We start from the raw sequence: 15,507 nt of genomic DNA on the forward strand, positions 1-15,507 counted from the left end.
CTTAGGGTTGACTGTCCCACCACCAGAAAAGAAAATTGCAGGCCAGGACCCCTGATGAACAAAGTTGCAAAAATCCTCAACAAAACACTAGCAAACCAATTCAGTAGCATACAAAAGGATCATACCCCATCTGTGGGATGCCAGGGTGGCTTGACTTGTGCAAATCAGTAAGTGTAGTGCATTACATCAGCAAAATGAAGAACAAAACCATATGATTATCTGTGATGCAGAAAAGGCATTCGACAAAATTCAGCATCCTTTCATAACATCTCAACAAATTAGGTATCGAGGAATGTACCTCAACACAATAAAAGACATAAATGAGAAACCCACAGCTGGCAATGGAGAAAAGCTGCAAGTTTTTCTTCACACACAATGGAGAAAAGGTGAAAGCTTTTCCTCTGAGATCAGAAAGAAGACAAGGCTGCACACATTCACCCCTTCTATTTAGCATAGCACTGGAAGCTGTAGCCAGAGCAGTGAGGCAAGAGAAAGAAAGAAAAGGCATTCGTTTAGGAAAGGAAGAAGTGAAATTGTTGCTGATGACACAATCTTATATATAGAAAAGCCTAAAGACTCCACCAAAAAGCTTTTAGAACTAATCAACAAATTCACTAAATTTTCAGGATCAAAATCAACACCCAAAATCAGTAGTGATTCTATATACCAGACATGAAACTATTTGAAAAAGAAATCAAAGACTTTAACAAACTTGTTTAACAGTAACAAAGCAAACAATCTTATCTCTGCGTCCCGAGCTAACAGAACTGACTGGATTTGTGTCCAGAGGTTTTAAGCTTTTGTTTCCACGTTCTTAAAACTGGGATAATAAGACAGTTGATGTGTTAATCACAGTTGAAGATTAAATGAGGTGCTGCCCAGTGGCTGGCACACCCTGAGTGCTCAGTAAAGGTCTTTTATAATTAATTTTTTTTATTGTTCATTTTCATGGTCATGTTTCCTAGAAATATGCCACCTATTTAGTTATAGCTAAACAGGATGATAAACCAAACCTCTTAACATTTGTTATTTCATTCTTATCCATTTTACCCTTTTAAAAATGTTTTTAGGGCCAGGCACAGTGGCTCATGCCTGTAATCCCAACACTTTGGGAGGCCGAGGTGGGTGGATCACCTCAGGTCAGGAGTTCAAGACCAGCCTGGCCAACATGGCGAAACCCCATCTCTACTAAAAATACAAAAATTAGCCAGACGTGGTGGCAGGTGCCTGTAATCCCAGCTACTCAAGTGGCTGAGGCATGAGAATTGCTTGAACCTGGGAGACGGAGGTTGCAGTGAGCCGAGATCACACCACTGCACTCCAGTCTGGGCGACAGGGTGAGACTCCATCTCAAAAAAACAAATAAAAATAAAAATGCTTTTGGGATTGAATAAGCGTTTATTCTAAGTTACTTCAAAGTCCTGTGTAAGAAGGGTACACAGGTTGAATATCCCTTATCCAAAATGCTTGGGAAGAAGTGTCCCCGTAGACGCGCCCGAGCTCAGTCTCAAGTTGCTGCCACGCGTTCCAGAGCTCCCACCTTCAGTTATTCACGATAAACCTGTGACCCGTGAGCTTATCTAAAATCAGAGTTTAAGACGGGTTGTATCTTTAACACGTATCACAGTTTTCTCCGAGATTTGTTTTGTCCTTATTTGCTTCAATTTTACCTTCTCAACCTTACATGGTATTGTGGGTTTTGATCTCTGAGACTGTATAGAGTAAGTTCGTCCTCTCTGTAGCCTTGGTTTTTTATTGTTGTTGTTAAGATTCGGGACGACCCACTCACACTCTGTCTTCCCAAACAAATGGAGCCCTGGCCCCACCCATGTCTCTGTCCCAGGGAATGGGACTGCGAGACCATACTCTGTTTTGCTCCCAACCCAGAGAAGGTGTCCCGAGGCCTCCCCACCCATCCTCGTGAATCGCACCTGCCAGGACTGCAGGGTCCTGTTGGACACTGGGAAGGAGGATGAGGCGGAAGCGTGGCTTAGCCCGGTGAGGTGGTCTGTCTGGGGGAAAACCTTTAGAAATCCACCGCCTATTCAAGTCACAGTGGGAGCTGGGGGGGAAACACGGCAGCTGTGTGTCTGAGTTGGAGACATGTGGGCCTCCCTCAGAGCATCCTGACTTGCTGTGCGGTGCCTGCAGGTGGAGTACATCTTCACAGACAAGACCGGCACCCTCACGGAAAACAACATGGAGTTCAAGGAGTGCTGCATCGAAGGCCACGTCTACGTGCCCCACGTCATCTGCAACGGGCAGGTCCTCCCAGAGTCCTCAGGAATCGACATGATTGACTCGTCCCCCAGCGTCAACGGGAGGGTAGGTGGCAGCCCCCACGCCGTCCAAGTGTGAGTGAGTGGGCGGCTGTGCATGCTGAGTCCACCCCTTTTCACTCGAGGGTCCAGGAAAATCAGGCGGTCTCTACGGACTTCAGTGGGAGGGATGGTTAGAAAGTGCGATGTGTGTGGTGTCCTGTTAGGACACATCTGCTCGGTGATACCCGTGTTAGAATTGGTTATGAAAACCATAGAAGCAGGGCAAACACATGCATGCATCCAGACACCATGTGCACACACGGACACACATGCACACACGCTCACATGCAAACACATGCACTCACACACACCCAGATACCGTGTGTACACACAGACACATGCACACACGCAGACACACGTACTCACACACACTCACAGACACTCACACACTTCCTGACACCGTGTGCACACACGCTCACACGCAGACACACACGTACTCTCACACATGCCCAGATACCGTGTGCACACACAGACACATGCTCACACACAGACACACGCATGGACTCTCACACACGCCCCGAGTGCTGTGGCTCCAGACCTCAGCATCTCTGGGCGGGGCTGGAGTCCCCGGCCGACGCCGTTCCTGAATTTCCCCGCACGCAGGGCAGCCTCAGGGATCAGGTCCCAGCTAGCTGTGAAAGCTGCACACAGGGCAGCCTCGGGGATCAGGTCCCAGCCGGCTGTGGCCCTGAGCACATCACTTTACCTTCCTAAACGCTGATTCTGCAGCTGCAGGTGCAGGATAATAGCTCCAACTTCTTAGGGGGTTTTAGGGTGAATGTTACAATGTGAGTCAACAGCAGGAGTGCCACAGGTCACGTCTAGTCTAACACACGCTTCGGTTAGGAGAACGTCCCCATCGCGCAGGCACCAGGGCAGAGGCACAGCCAGGGTCCAGGGTGTTTGTGAATATCTGTGTTCACGGCACCGTGTGACTCAGTCTCCCTTCCTGGACGCTAGCGGTCATTTGCCATTTGTGAGTGCACGTGAAGCCTCTGTGGTTTCTAAAAGTGTCGGTGCTGAAGAACACATGCCCGTTTCAGTCTTCATCACCCGTCAATCTCAATTACGAAACAGAGTGCTTGAGAATGATGGAAAGCTGTAATTCCATCCTACTGTATAACCCCTCACCGCCCACAAGCTGCTTTTGTGGCTGCAGGGACCACCCCCCCCCCCCCCCACTTCTTGTTTCCTCTCTGCGCCTGTTTCCCTCTATCTTCAGTGGACGCACCGTGATTTGGGGGTTCTGGGAACTGCTTTTTTATAGGAGCGCGAGGAGCTGTTTTTCCGGGCCCTCTGTCTCTGCCACACCGTCCAGGTGAAAGACGATGACAACGTAGATGGCCCCAGGAAATCGCCGGACGGGGGGAAATCCTGTGTGTACATCTCATCCTCGCCCGACGAGGTGGCGCTGGTCGAAGGTGTCCAGAGGTACGTCGCGGGCCGAGGGTCTGCCTGGGTTTCCTGATGTGACTCAGCCCCACCGCAGCCCCAGTCAGGGACTTGCATCTAGAGGCGTCCTCAGCCCCACCCTGTGCCCTCCACACTGAGCTCTGCTGCCTTTGCACCCAGGTTCTCTGGACCCCCGTCCCTGTATGAGCCCCTCCCACCGTGATAAGCAGCATCTGGTCCCCAGCGTGTGAGTCTTCATCTCTGACTTTGCGTGGGTGGCTTTTCCTCCTGAGGTCTGCAGTAAGTTAGAGGTCATTCCAAATAACCACAGGCTTCAAAATATGGAAACAATCCTTCCTTTAACACAAATCTCCCTCCTGCATCTCAGAAAACTGAAGCCCAGAGGCCCAGCGGCCTTCCCAGAGCTGCAGCCTGAGCTGGGCAGAGCAGAGCTGGTGTGGGACCTCTCACCGCCCACCCTTTAAGCAAACGCTTGGAAAAATACTTTGAACATTCCAGATACATGGCATAATTTCAACTCAGGGAAGCCATTTTCAAATCCACCTAGCTCATGACTTCTGTAATACTGAATCTCTCCTCCCCAAAAGTGATAAAGGAACACTGCCTTCAGGGACTGAGTATGGTGAGAATCATGTTCGCGCTTCTCACCTAATTACAGCCATGTTTTTGTCGCTGCTAAACTAATGTGTTTTCTCCATGCAATTTGAGTAGCAGCACAGATACGTCAACAGTATCACTGGGGCCCTTGGTTCCGTGCATAAACCCACACGTGCATAGGTGAGGCTTCTTGGAGCTGGGTTTCTCTCTTCTTGGAACACAAGTGCCCAGGAATGCCACTGCCTTCATCACAGGTGTTGGAAGTCAGGGCAGGCTGCCCCGCCCACCTTTGAGAATCCTCCCTGCGCTGAAGCTTTTCCTCCAGCCGCTGCTCCCACCTGGGCTGGCCAGAGGCCTCCACTCCCATCCCCCTGGTGCCGTGAAGCACGTCTGTCTCCCGGGTCCTCTGCTGGCCTCTTGCATCCCGAAGCCATGCTCTGTCTCTGCCGTCCCAGTGGGTCCCACAAGGCCCTGAAGGTTGCTGACCCCCAGGCGTGCAGGAGGAGGCATCGTACAGATGGGTGCACCCACGTGCTGGCTGAAGGCCTGCACTGGACCTTGGTTCCCCATCAGTGACTCAAGGGGCTTGGTCTGGGGGTAACAGCCTCTCAGGGTCCCTCTCCCTCTGGCATCGTGTTCTCCGCTCAACAACAACAAAGTCCACGAATCAATGAGCAAAAGTATCATCGAAGCAAGGATTGCAGGCCATATGCCTGCCACGCTCTTTTGGAGAACAATACTGACAAGAATGTGCCTCACTGCTGTGTGCCAGGGAGGGTTGGGTTGGGTAGAAATTCTGTTGCTCTTGGAAGATTTTTTGAGATGGTGAATAAGTTCATTATGATAATTTCCTAACTTCATAATGCAGTTTGTAATCTCTGTTTAACTGATAGTATTTCTTTTTTGAAAAGAACGCTTTACCAAAATATAAAGCAAATACTCTGTGAAAGAGGAACATCAGAATCTCAGATTCACCCCGAGGTTTCCCTTCTCATTGCAGACTTGGCTTTACCTACCTGAGGCTGAAGGACAATTACATGGAGATATTAAACAGGGAGAACCACATCGAAAGGTATGTGCACCTCACCCTCAGATGTGAAAGGACTAAAGAATAAAGAGTGTTCTTTATAAGGTTCTGCGTTTGAGGGAAAAGACAAGTACTCTATGTTCTCCCACAATTCGCTTCCTCTCCTTCCCAGTGACATCCCAGGAATGTCACCAGAATGTTCTGGAGAAGTGCTGGACACCTAGAGAAGGGCTTGGGTGCAGCCACAGGGCTGCTTCCCCTGGATGGTTTTTCTTGGAGATGTAAATTGGAGTTCAGTGAAGAAAAGTTCACTGTCAAATATGTTTTGGGTTAAGCCACCTAAAGTCAGGTTTTACTGCAGGCCGTGTTCTGATCTCTCCAGACCCCTTTGCCTCCACCAGGGGAGTGAGCAGCCACCCCCGGTGTGGCCATGAGTCCCGCAGGGAGGAACCCTGGCTCATGTGCTGGGAGCACAGCGTCCTGTCGAAAACAGTTTGCACAGTTACGCTTTTCAGTCACCAGTTTGATGTTGGATTGTTTTACTTTTCGTATCTTTAAAACTCTTCCCATTTTTTAGGGACTGTCTCTGTCCTAAATTGCTTGTCCCTGAGACAAGTGACCCGTCTTGAGATCTGACTCAGGAGAGGGGTTGGTGGCGTCCCCTTTATCAACAAGCACGAATGTGTGGTCACGGTTCCGGCAAAGACACAAGATCCGGTGGTGATGGCCTCAAAACACCTGGATTTTAAAATTTCATTCTTAGGGAAATAAACTCCCCAGTGGAAGAGAAAGGACAAACCCCTTGATTCGGCGGGGCTCCTGGGCCCTCCGCTGGCACCGGCTGCACCCTCTCCACAGCATCCTAGGCTCCCCAGGGGCTGCAACTCACTGCTGTTGAGGCTCCGGGTTTGCAGCCGTGGAGGCAGTGAGGTCGTGGCCTAGATGAGAGCCCCCATCGAGGCTCTGCCAAGGGACCCCTGGCTCTGAGCTGGGCTGGCACTGCGGCCACAGCCCCTCCGCAGCTTCCCACTGAGTCCAAGGCCCTGAGGAGGCTGAGGGGCAGCAGCGGGGGCTGCCAAACACTTCCGATGCTCCAGACGCCACACAGGTTTTCTGAGTCTTCCGGTAACAGGACAGCACCAGCCAAAACGCCAGTGTCCTTTGCTTTTTCCATGGTTTTGATCTCTTAGGGCAATGCCAGTTCATTGACAAGGATCCAATCTCTGACACAACTTTGAGTCTCTGTTCAGCAGTGTTTAGGGAGGGAGTCGGTGCGTAGGGAACGTAGCCTGCTTGGCAGAATCTGAGCCCATGCCCTGGATAGGATGGGGACGTAGTGAGGAGCCAGTGCTGCAGGTGCCATGGGGCCCAGACTCTGCCCCACTGGGTACACCTGCTGCGTCCTTCAAATCCAGGCCTCTCAGGGCGTCCGAGGGAGGACACCCCTCGCCCAGCAGCCCTCGGTGTGTCCCCTGAGGAAGGGCCAGGGCTGCCCCAGCCATTCTGCTGTGGAGAGCTCCACAGTTACCAGATGGAATCACGTGAGGACCCGCATGGATGGTGTGACCGTCTGCATTTCTCTTTCAGGTTCGAATTGCTGGAAATTTTGAGTTTTGACTCAGTTAGAAGGAGAATGAGTGTAATTGTAAAATCTGCTACAGGTAAAATTTCTTTTTCTTTTGATTTATTAAGTTATAAATGATGGTTGTGTTTTATTCTGATGACTAAATTCTACGGAGCTTTAAGGATTTGGGGTTTAAGAATGATTTATTCTTTTTTAGAAAACTATAGACAAATCCTCTCAAAATACTAAATTTTTATTTTTAAAAAGTGAAACATTTCTGGAATGCTGAGGAAGGATTCCTGAGCTAAACGTCCGGCACCCTTGCTCTGTCCATCTTTTAGTGTCGAGTTGGGGCCACTTGTCGAGTTGTTGAAAATTGCTTAATTCCATTTGTGAAAGTTCCCTACCCATCCCTATCCCCCACCTGCTTTTCTCCATGCAGAGCTAAATGACGTAAAATGTTTTTAAATAACCATTTTCAAGGAAAAGGTAATGTGGGTTTGCAAATGTATCTATAATAATGTTCAAAGTTGCAAAGTAAGCTTTGTTGATTGGCAGTTGCCATAACAGTGTGTCTGTGAGAACAGCACACTCGGTTTGTGCTCTGGAATGACCAGTGGTGGGGCGCAGTCAGAGCCCTGTGGCCGCCGTGATGTTTTGGTGACCCGCACGGGTGGGCCCGCTCCTGATCCTCCCACTCTGACCTGTGGCTGCCCCTGTCCCGGACGATTCCCTCTGCAGGCCAGGTGGATGCATCTGTGGTCCCCTGACCTCCCTGTGAGGAGCTCTCCCAGGCACTTTGCATCCCCCGCGCACAGGTGGATGACCTCGTCTCCCCCCCACCCTCAGCAGGTCACGACACATGCCACAGGTCACTCAACACCGCAGCCCCTCAGGCTCCGCCCACGGTGCTGAGGCTTGAAGGTGCAGGCACCCCTGGCTGTTTGCCCTGGACAGGCAGGGCCCATGGGCTCCGTCTGCAGGGGCCACCCCTTTGCATGGCCATCGCTTCCTAAGAGCTCCCACGCGCCTGCGCCGAGCTTCTCCCAGCACCCCCTCTGAGGCTCTCACCTAGCTTCATCACCTTCATCACCAGGCTGTCCCCAAGTGTCCCCAGAGCCCCCACAGTGTCCTCGTTCCCTGCTGCCTGCCGTGGGCTTTCCCATAAGAAGGGCCTTTCACCCATCCATCCTTTCCACGGATGGCTCAGGAAGCCTCTCCCGGCCCTCAGCCCCACAGCAGCGTGCGGGACGTTGCCCTGTGGTGGGGCTGTCTGTCCGTTTGCGGCCGCTGGCAGCCTGCACACATCCCGAACGCAGAACCGACGCGCTTCTCAGCGACACGCTCACGTCATGCCACCCTCCGCCGAGTGCTCCCAAATCCTGTGCCGTTCAGAGCACTCCATGCAGTGTCGGAGCGGGGCTTCATCAAGAGCTGTGGGATCTCACTCTTCATTGTTTCCTAAAACCAGACAATCCCAGGCTGCATTTAGCTCTTTGGAAAGATGCCTGGCAAACAACCAAACAGCCACTCCCCGGAACCAGACAGACTCCAGGCTGGAGAGCTTCATGCCAGCATTTTCCTAAGATGTGCTGAGTTTCATTTTAACCCAGAGTAGACAGAGCAGGGCCATCATCAGTGCCGTTGGGCACCCTTCGGATCAGGACCATGGTGCCTCACTTTCTAAGACCTGGAAGGAGCTGTAGTGGGAGGCGGTGTGACTCTTGGTGACGCCCTGTTGAGTCATAGCGGCTCTGGGGTGGGCAACAGCCTCAGGAGGGAGGAGGGTGTCATGGCTGCTCTGGGGGGCTGCCGCCTGCCTCCGCTGGTTCCTTAGACACAGTTCTGCTGCGTCACACAGCATCACCTCTGAGACATGCCATCAAATGTGAGATGAATCCAGGCTCCACAGTGAGACGTTCACTGATGGTCATAGGATGAGGAACAATCTGTGTGTAAATGTTGCCAGGACTCCCACGAAGAGCTTCTGCCAGCCGGACCATGGGATCAGCCAGACAGGGTCTGAGAACAGGTTCAGATGCATGAGACCTCTGTGTGTCAGAACCCTCCCCCCGGCTTGGATGAGGCGCAGTCCTGAGAGTCTCAGCCACTCGAAGTTATCTGGGATAAACGCATCCTGGGTAGGAAGTTCCTGGTCCATCCCGTCATGTGGTTTTCCCCATAGAAGTTGAATCTAGCTGTTGAGCCGTGGCTGGAACATGCTGCCCGTGACCTGCGGGGCTGATCACGGTGCCCAAGAAGGCAAGCATCAGCCACCCCGGAGCCGCCCCTGCCGCGCACTCACCCTGGAGCCGCCCCTGCCGCACATTCACCCCGGAGCTGGCCCTGCCACACGCTCACAGAGGGTCTTTGCTGCATCCTGAATGCCCAGGACCTCAGGGCTCATATTGTGGGCTATGCCATGGAATCTTTGTAAATAACTTCTGTTACTATCAAAAGGCTGAAGAGCCGCTGGATCACTCCAGGTTGGAGGCATTTGTGCCATGAGAATATCCCCATCCGCACCGGGACGCCTGTGGACCTCCTAGGGCCTCTCCAAGGAACTGAGAGCTTGCAGGAGAGACTGCCCTGCTGTCTGAAGCCAGCCACTCATCAGTTACTTTTAAAAGAAGTTTCAATATGTAATTAAGCGAGGTGTTCTGTAAGTAGTAGTCATCCCCGGAGAGGCACACTAATTGCACTGGAGTTCTGCCTGCTGGGCAGGGAGACCCTGCAGCCAGCTCACAGCTCGTGTTTCCTCCTGGGCTCAGCCCTGTTGGGGGGGTGTGGCTGTCAGAGGCGGATCTCACTGTTGTGGGGCTGAGCAGCCCCAACAGGGGCCTCCCATCATGTCCGCAGGACCCTTTTTTATATGTCTGTACCTCAGTCGTGTGCTTTCCTGGGATTCTCCACAGTGGAATTCTGAGGAAGGACTTCGGAAGTCACAGGCCACTCGGCTGTATCAGGCCTTCCCTTTCAAAGGCAGATGTGAAGTCTTTCTCTTTCGGGGGATCCTGGGGATGCTTACTGCACCCAAGGTATTATGTACGCAGTACACAGAACACCGACTCGAAAGAAGAAAAGGAGAGTACGTAAGCATATTCATCTATGAAAAGGAAAAGCAAGCAGAAAAGACGAAAGAGAAGAAGGAAAGTCCTAACAGTGCACCCTCCTGGAGCTCCTCCAGGAGCTGCTTCCTTGATGTCCTGTTTTCCAGCCATTTCGGGGACATTTGCTGTCATGCCTGGCTTTCCATGTCCTTGAGCTCGTCTGTGAGACACAATGAGAGACTCCCCCCCCACAACCATGGGCTCAAACTGTGGTTCTGTAACCCTTTCTCTTCTCCAAATGGCAGTAAGCCCTTCTTGGTCCCCGAGCGGACAGCCACCAACCATGGCTGCACCTGCGACACAACCCAGCTGTCTTGGGGACGGGATCCTGTGTGTTCGGTCATGTCACCTGCGTGTGCACGGTCTTCAGTTGCTCATTGTAGATTAACTTTTGCTCTGTCCTCTGGGTTTTTTTATTCCAAGGCTGTTCCTCACCAAGTCTTCAGGCTGAAGGTGTTCTGTGTCTTGCAGTGGAATTCACAAGCTGAGACAGTGGGAAGGTTAAGCCATTCACATGCTCTTGGCATGAGTTGTGAGCCATGAGACGTGAATTTTCTAGTAAAAAATGTGCTGTTGTTCAAGAATGCATCATTATGTCATCTGGACCACAGTTCTCCTTCTAAACTGTATCTGATGAAACAACAGCATTGGCTGGAAACCGTGGGAGTCGGGAAATGGCTCTGACATCGGTTGGGTGGTTTAACCCCCGGGCCCTGCTTTTCTATGCTAAGCAACTGAGACTCTGTGGTCACACCTCTGCGGTTCTGCAGAGGCCCTCCGGGGTCCAACTCCCAGCCTCAGCCTGCTCACTCCCCTGTCCCCACCATCCCCTTCCTACTCACTGTCTCGTGCCCTCCAGCCTCAACCTCCCCACTCTCCCGTCCCCTCCAGCCTCAGCCTCCGCCTCCCTACTCTCCCGTGCGCTCCAGCCTCAGCCTCCGTCCTCTCCCATGCCCTCCAGCCTTAGCTCGGCACTGTTTTGCTCTATGTATTGGCAACACCTGTGTCACCAGGTGCCATCCTCTCTGGCTGCAGGTTGGCAGTCACCTCGGCCATGTGAGCGTCAAGTGTAGCCGTGTTCCCACAGCTTCCCTGTTGGTGTCTTAGGAGTTAGCGCTTCCTGAGATCCAGGAAGGAAGGCAAGGCAGACCCCTGTTCCTACTCCTGAGTCCTCGTCCAAGCTCCAGGCCTTGGATCCGGGTCGTCAGCCCAGGAGCGTCCCCTCCCCATGTCCCTCCCACCACCCCCCTGGGGACCACTGCCTGCCCACCCTGGGGCCCTCTGGATTTGGTCCCCAGTAGACTTCCCGAGGGCCCTCAGTGTCTGGGGGTCTCAGGGCTCTGCCCCGCCAGGAGCTGGGCATGGAGCTTCCTACGCGTGCCGCTCAGGCTGCTGTGGTGCTTCTCCCACCCTGCCGTCGCCACGATGGAGTACCGTGGCGTTTTCCTGCGCCCAGGCACAAACCAGCCGCCTGGCAGAGTGCCACGTGGCTTCACAGACCAGGTGATGCTTCAGGTGCAAAGGGGGCTCTGTGTGTCGGGAGCAGGTCACACAGCAGAACTGTGTGGCCTTTGCTGTGTGCTGCAGTACCTGGAAGAGAAACTCGCTTTATCTGAGGCCCGAGAAGCCTGCGTTCACAGCACAAGTATGTCCACAGCAATCGCAATGTTACTGGACATGTGGGAAAAAATGACGCAAACGTTTCCCATGACTCTTCCAAGTTCAGAGGTGGCCCGGCTGCCTTGCTCTGCGTGAGGACAAATGACTCTCCGAAGGGGATTTGTGTTCACCTTCCAGCATTTCAGAAACCGGGACCCGCTTTGGGTCACCCCAACCCCCGTCCCAAGGGCATTTTATCCCCTTTCGTGTCTTTCCCAGAGAAAAAACAGTCCCGGAGCCAAGTTCTTTTCCTCGTTCCTGCCTTTCCTGTGAGATTTCTAGGGTTGTAGGAATAAAACGAGGCTTTGGAGGTAATCTGTAGGTTTTATTTTTTTCCTGACTGTGACATGTTAACTAGTCCATTAAAATCTTCTTTAAAAAGGTTTCCACACTGCTATCCCTGTTTCTTGTTTTTTAATAATGGCATAATTTAAAAAGATAATCTAGTCTTCCCCATATTGTGATTAAACTCCTCATTTTTCTCATTTTGTAGGAGAAATTTATCTGTTTTGCAAAGGAGCAGATTCTTCGATATTCCCCCGAGTGATAGAAGGCAAAATTGACCAGATCCGAGCCAGAGTGGAGCGTAACGCAGTGGTGAGAGCCGGGCTGGGGAGGGCCTCGCGGCGGTCAGCTCCCCTGCTGTCAGGAAGGAATTCCGTGTTCCACAAGTTCCTGGCTGGGAATGGCATATTGTGTCCCTTGGGGAATGTTTAGAAGTCATCTGGGCCAGAGGCAGACAGACAGGCAGCCTCAGCCGGCACCGACCCCAGGGGGCCTCCGATACCCAGCCAGGCACAGGCCGTCTCCTCCCCAGCCTTGCACAGGGTTTTATTTTTGGGTGGGTGCTAGGTTGGTTGATTGATGTTTTGGAGAGTCAGAATTAACACGTTTGTGGTTATTGTATTGGAGCAAAAAAGTCTTTGTCTTGACGTTTCTAGTGATTTGCTTCAAAACAAATCAGCACTTTCGTTTTCTGTTGTGACATCACCTGTTTGGGTTTCTTTCCCCATCTGGGTCTTAAGCTTGTATGATAAGGTTTCTTTCCACCACTTGTTGTATGGCACCGCCCAGCGACTTGCACACCTGAGCCTCCCACTCCATGGGAGGTCCGGCTTTCTCTCTTTGGGGCTGCTGCGGTAGGGGGCCAGCCTGAGTGTTTCTCACAGCAGGGCCTCCCCTTCCCATCAGACGCGCTGAAGCCGGGCAACACGTGGCTGGGGTGGACACGCTCCCTCCTGTCAGATACCTGAACTCCGGGTGATGCGTGGCTGGGTGGACATGCTCCCTCCTGTGAGATGTCCTAACGCCGAGCGACGCATGGTTGGGTGGACGCGCTCCCTCCTGTCAGACGTCCTAAAGCTGGGCGACGCGTGGCTGGGCGGACGTGTTCCCTCCCATCAGATGCCCTAACGCTGGGTGATGCGTAGCTGGGTGTACGCGTTCCCTCCCATCAGATGCCCTAATGCTGGGTGATGCGTAGCTGGGTGGACGCGTTCCCTCCCATCAGATGCCCTAACGCTGGGTGATGCGTGGCTGGGTGGATGCGCTCCCTTTGCTCCCTGTGTGGCTGTTTTGTCCCACGGTGTCTGCACTCTTCTCCCGACACCACCCTGGGGCCTTCTCCCTCACTCCAGCCCAGGGCAGCCCCTCCTCTCACACCGTCTTTATCATCTTTTCATGAAAAAGAAACAGTAACTGACAGGCTCTCCTCCCAGAGGTCCAAAATGATGCTGGCCAGAGTGGCTACGCACTGGAAAACAAGACTTCCAAGGCTGGCTCTGCACCAAGGAAGGCTGAACCAAGAGAACCTTGGACTAGAGGTCATGGTACTCAGCGCTGCCTTCACTGACCATTTAAATATAAAGCAACGTTTGTCCTCGCTGTCAGTCGCAACACTTGATTACTGTAGATGTCAGAACATTAAGAATTCCTGCTGATGGACAGGAGCCCTTTCACTGGCGAGCCCGTGCTTGCAGCAGCCAGAGTGGCTCTGAACTTTGTGGAATGCTGTCAATGTGCGGATCATTCATCTTTACGTTGCTATTAAAACAACTCCTAGCACTACAAAGTAGCTGCCTTGGAACCAACAGGAATCCATAAATCAGCGGCAGGTTTAGGATTGTTGAACTTCTCCGTGAGGGATCTGGAAAATATATCACTGACTTCCACCAGCCACAGAGCTGCAGGGTGGAAGCCGAGCAGGTTCCTCTGAGCAGCACAAGCGTCCTGCGCATCGACACACAATGAGCCTCAGTACAGGGGCGTGTGGGGGCTCCTGAGGGGGCAGCTCCATCTGCAGCTCGCTTTCCAACAGCACGAGGCTGTGCTTTGCTGTGACGTGGTCGCCGTGCCATGCCGAGCACACGATGGCTACAGGTCACAGGTGACTGGTCCTCCTTGGAGGGTCTTCATGACCTGAGTCCCAAATATCTTCCACCTGCTGGGTCCCCACTGCTGCTGCCCAGGAGAGTAGGCGCATGGATTATGTGAATTGTGATGATTGTAAAGTCCATTTGCTGCTTGTTTCAAAAAGCCTTCTTGAGATGTAATTGCCATACATTGATCTATACATATTTAAAATGCGAGAGCAGCAAGGGCGTTGACACACGAACACACACGTGGAGGCTTTGCCTGTTGGGAAGGGGATGCATCCCTCACCCTAGAGACTGTCTCGCGCCCTCATACTCCCATCCCTGCCAACTCCCACTTGCTGCAGACCACCGCTCCACTCGCCGTCACTGCAGATTCGTGCCCGCCTTCCGGAGCTTCCTATCAGCAGAATCACAAAAGGCGGCTGTTGTATCTGGCGTCTTTCACTCCCATAACTGCTGAGACTCGGCTGTGTGGGCCTGTTCATTTCTGTTGTGATAAACAGCAGCACTCGTTCAGTTGCCGAGCACTAGTGGTACTAGTTTAGTGGCTGAGCACTAGTGGTACTAGTTCAGCGGCCACTAGTCCAAGTGCCGGGCACTAGCGGTACTAGTCCAAGTGCCAGGCACTAGCAGTACTAACCAGTCCAGTTGCCAGGTGCTAGCGGTACTAACCAGTCCAGTTGCCAGGCGCTAGCAGTACTAACCAGTCCAGTTGCCGGGCACTAGCGGTACTAACCAGTCCAGTTGCTGGACACTAACAGTATTGATCAGTCCAGTTGCTGACTGCTAGCGGTACTAGTCCAGTTACCGGGCACTAGCCATACTAACCAGTCCAGTTGCCGGGCACTAGCAGTACTAGTCCAAGTGCTAGGCACCAGCAGTACTAATCAGTCCAGTTGCCAGCCGCTAGCAGTACTAGTCCAATTACCGGGCACTAGCCATACTAACCAGTCCAGTTACTGGGCACTGGTGGTACAGACCAGTCCAGTTGCCGGCCACTAGCAGTACTAGTACTAGTCCAAGTGCCGGGCAGTAGCAGTACTAACCAGTCCAGTTTCCAGGCGCTAGTGGTACTAACCAGTCCAGTTGCCAGGCACTAGCGGTACTAACCATTCCATTTGCTGGGCACTAGCGATACTAACCAGTCCAGTTGCCGGGCAGTAGCAGTACTAACCAGTCCAGTTGCCGGGCACTAGCAGTACTAACCGGTCCAGTTGCCGGGCACTAGCTGTACTAACCAGTCCAGTTGCCGGCACTAGCAGTACTAACCACTCCAGTTGCCAGCACTAACGGTACTAACCACTCCAGTTGCCAGCACTAGCAGTACTAACCAGTCCAGTTACCAGGCACTAGCGGTACTAACCAGTCCAGTTGCTGGCACTAGCGGTACTAACCAGTCCAGTTACCAGGCACTAGCGGTACTAACCAGTCCAGTTAGCAG

At 52.6% G+C, this 15,507-nt stretch overlaps 1 protein-coding gene across 12 annotated transcripts in view; it reads left to right on the forward strand.

Moving 5' to 3' along the window:
• ATP11A (ATPase phospholipid transporting 11A) overlaps positions 1-15,507 on the forward strand; it is a 199,689-nt gene that overhangs the window by 145,331 nt on the left and 38,851 nt on the right. For all 12 annotated transcript variants that reach the window (XM_063651176.1, XM_054447021.2, XM_054447022.2 and 9 more), the window contains exons 13-17: positions 2,152-2,325; positions 3,589-3,752; positions 5,332-5,403; positions 6,946-7,019; positions 12,185-12,288. In XM_063651176.1, the coding sequence (XP_063507246.1) occupies positions 2,152-2,325; positions 3,589-3,752; positions 5,332-5,403; positions 6,946-7,019; positions 12,185-12,288 (588 nt within the window). The remainder of the gene's footprint in view (positions 1-2,151; positions 2,326-3,588; positions 3,753-5,331; positions 5,404-6,945; positions 7,020-12,184; positions 12,289-15,507) is intronic.

Source organism: Pongo pygmaeus, chromosome 14 (genome assembly GCF_028885625.2).
Source record: "Pongo pygmaeus isolate AG05252 chromosome 14, NHGRI_mPonPyg2-v2.0_pri, whole genome shotgun sequence".
Classification (NCBI taxonomy): domain Eukaryota; kingdom Metazoa; phylum Chordata; class Mammalia; order Primates; family Hominidae; genus Pongo; species Pongo pygmaeus.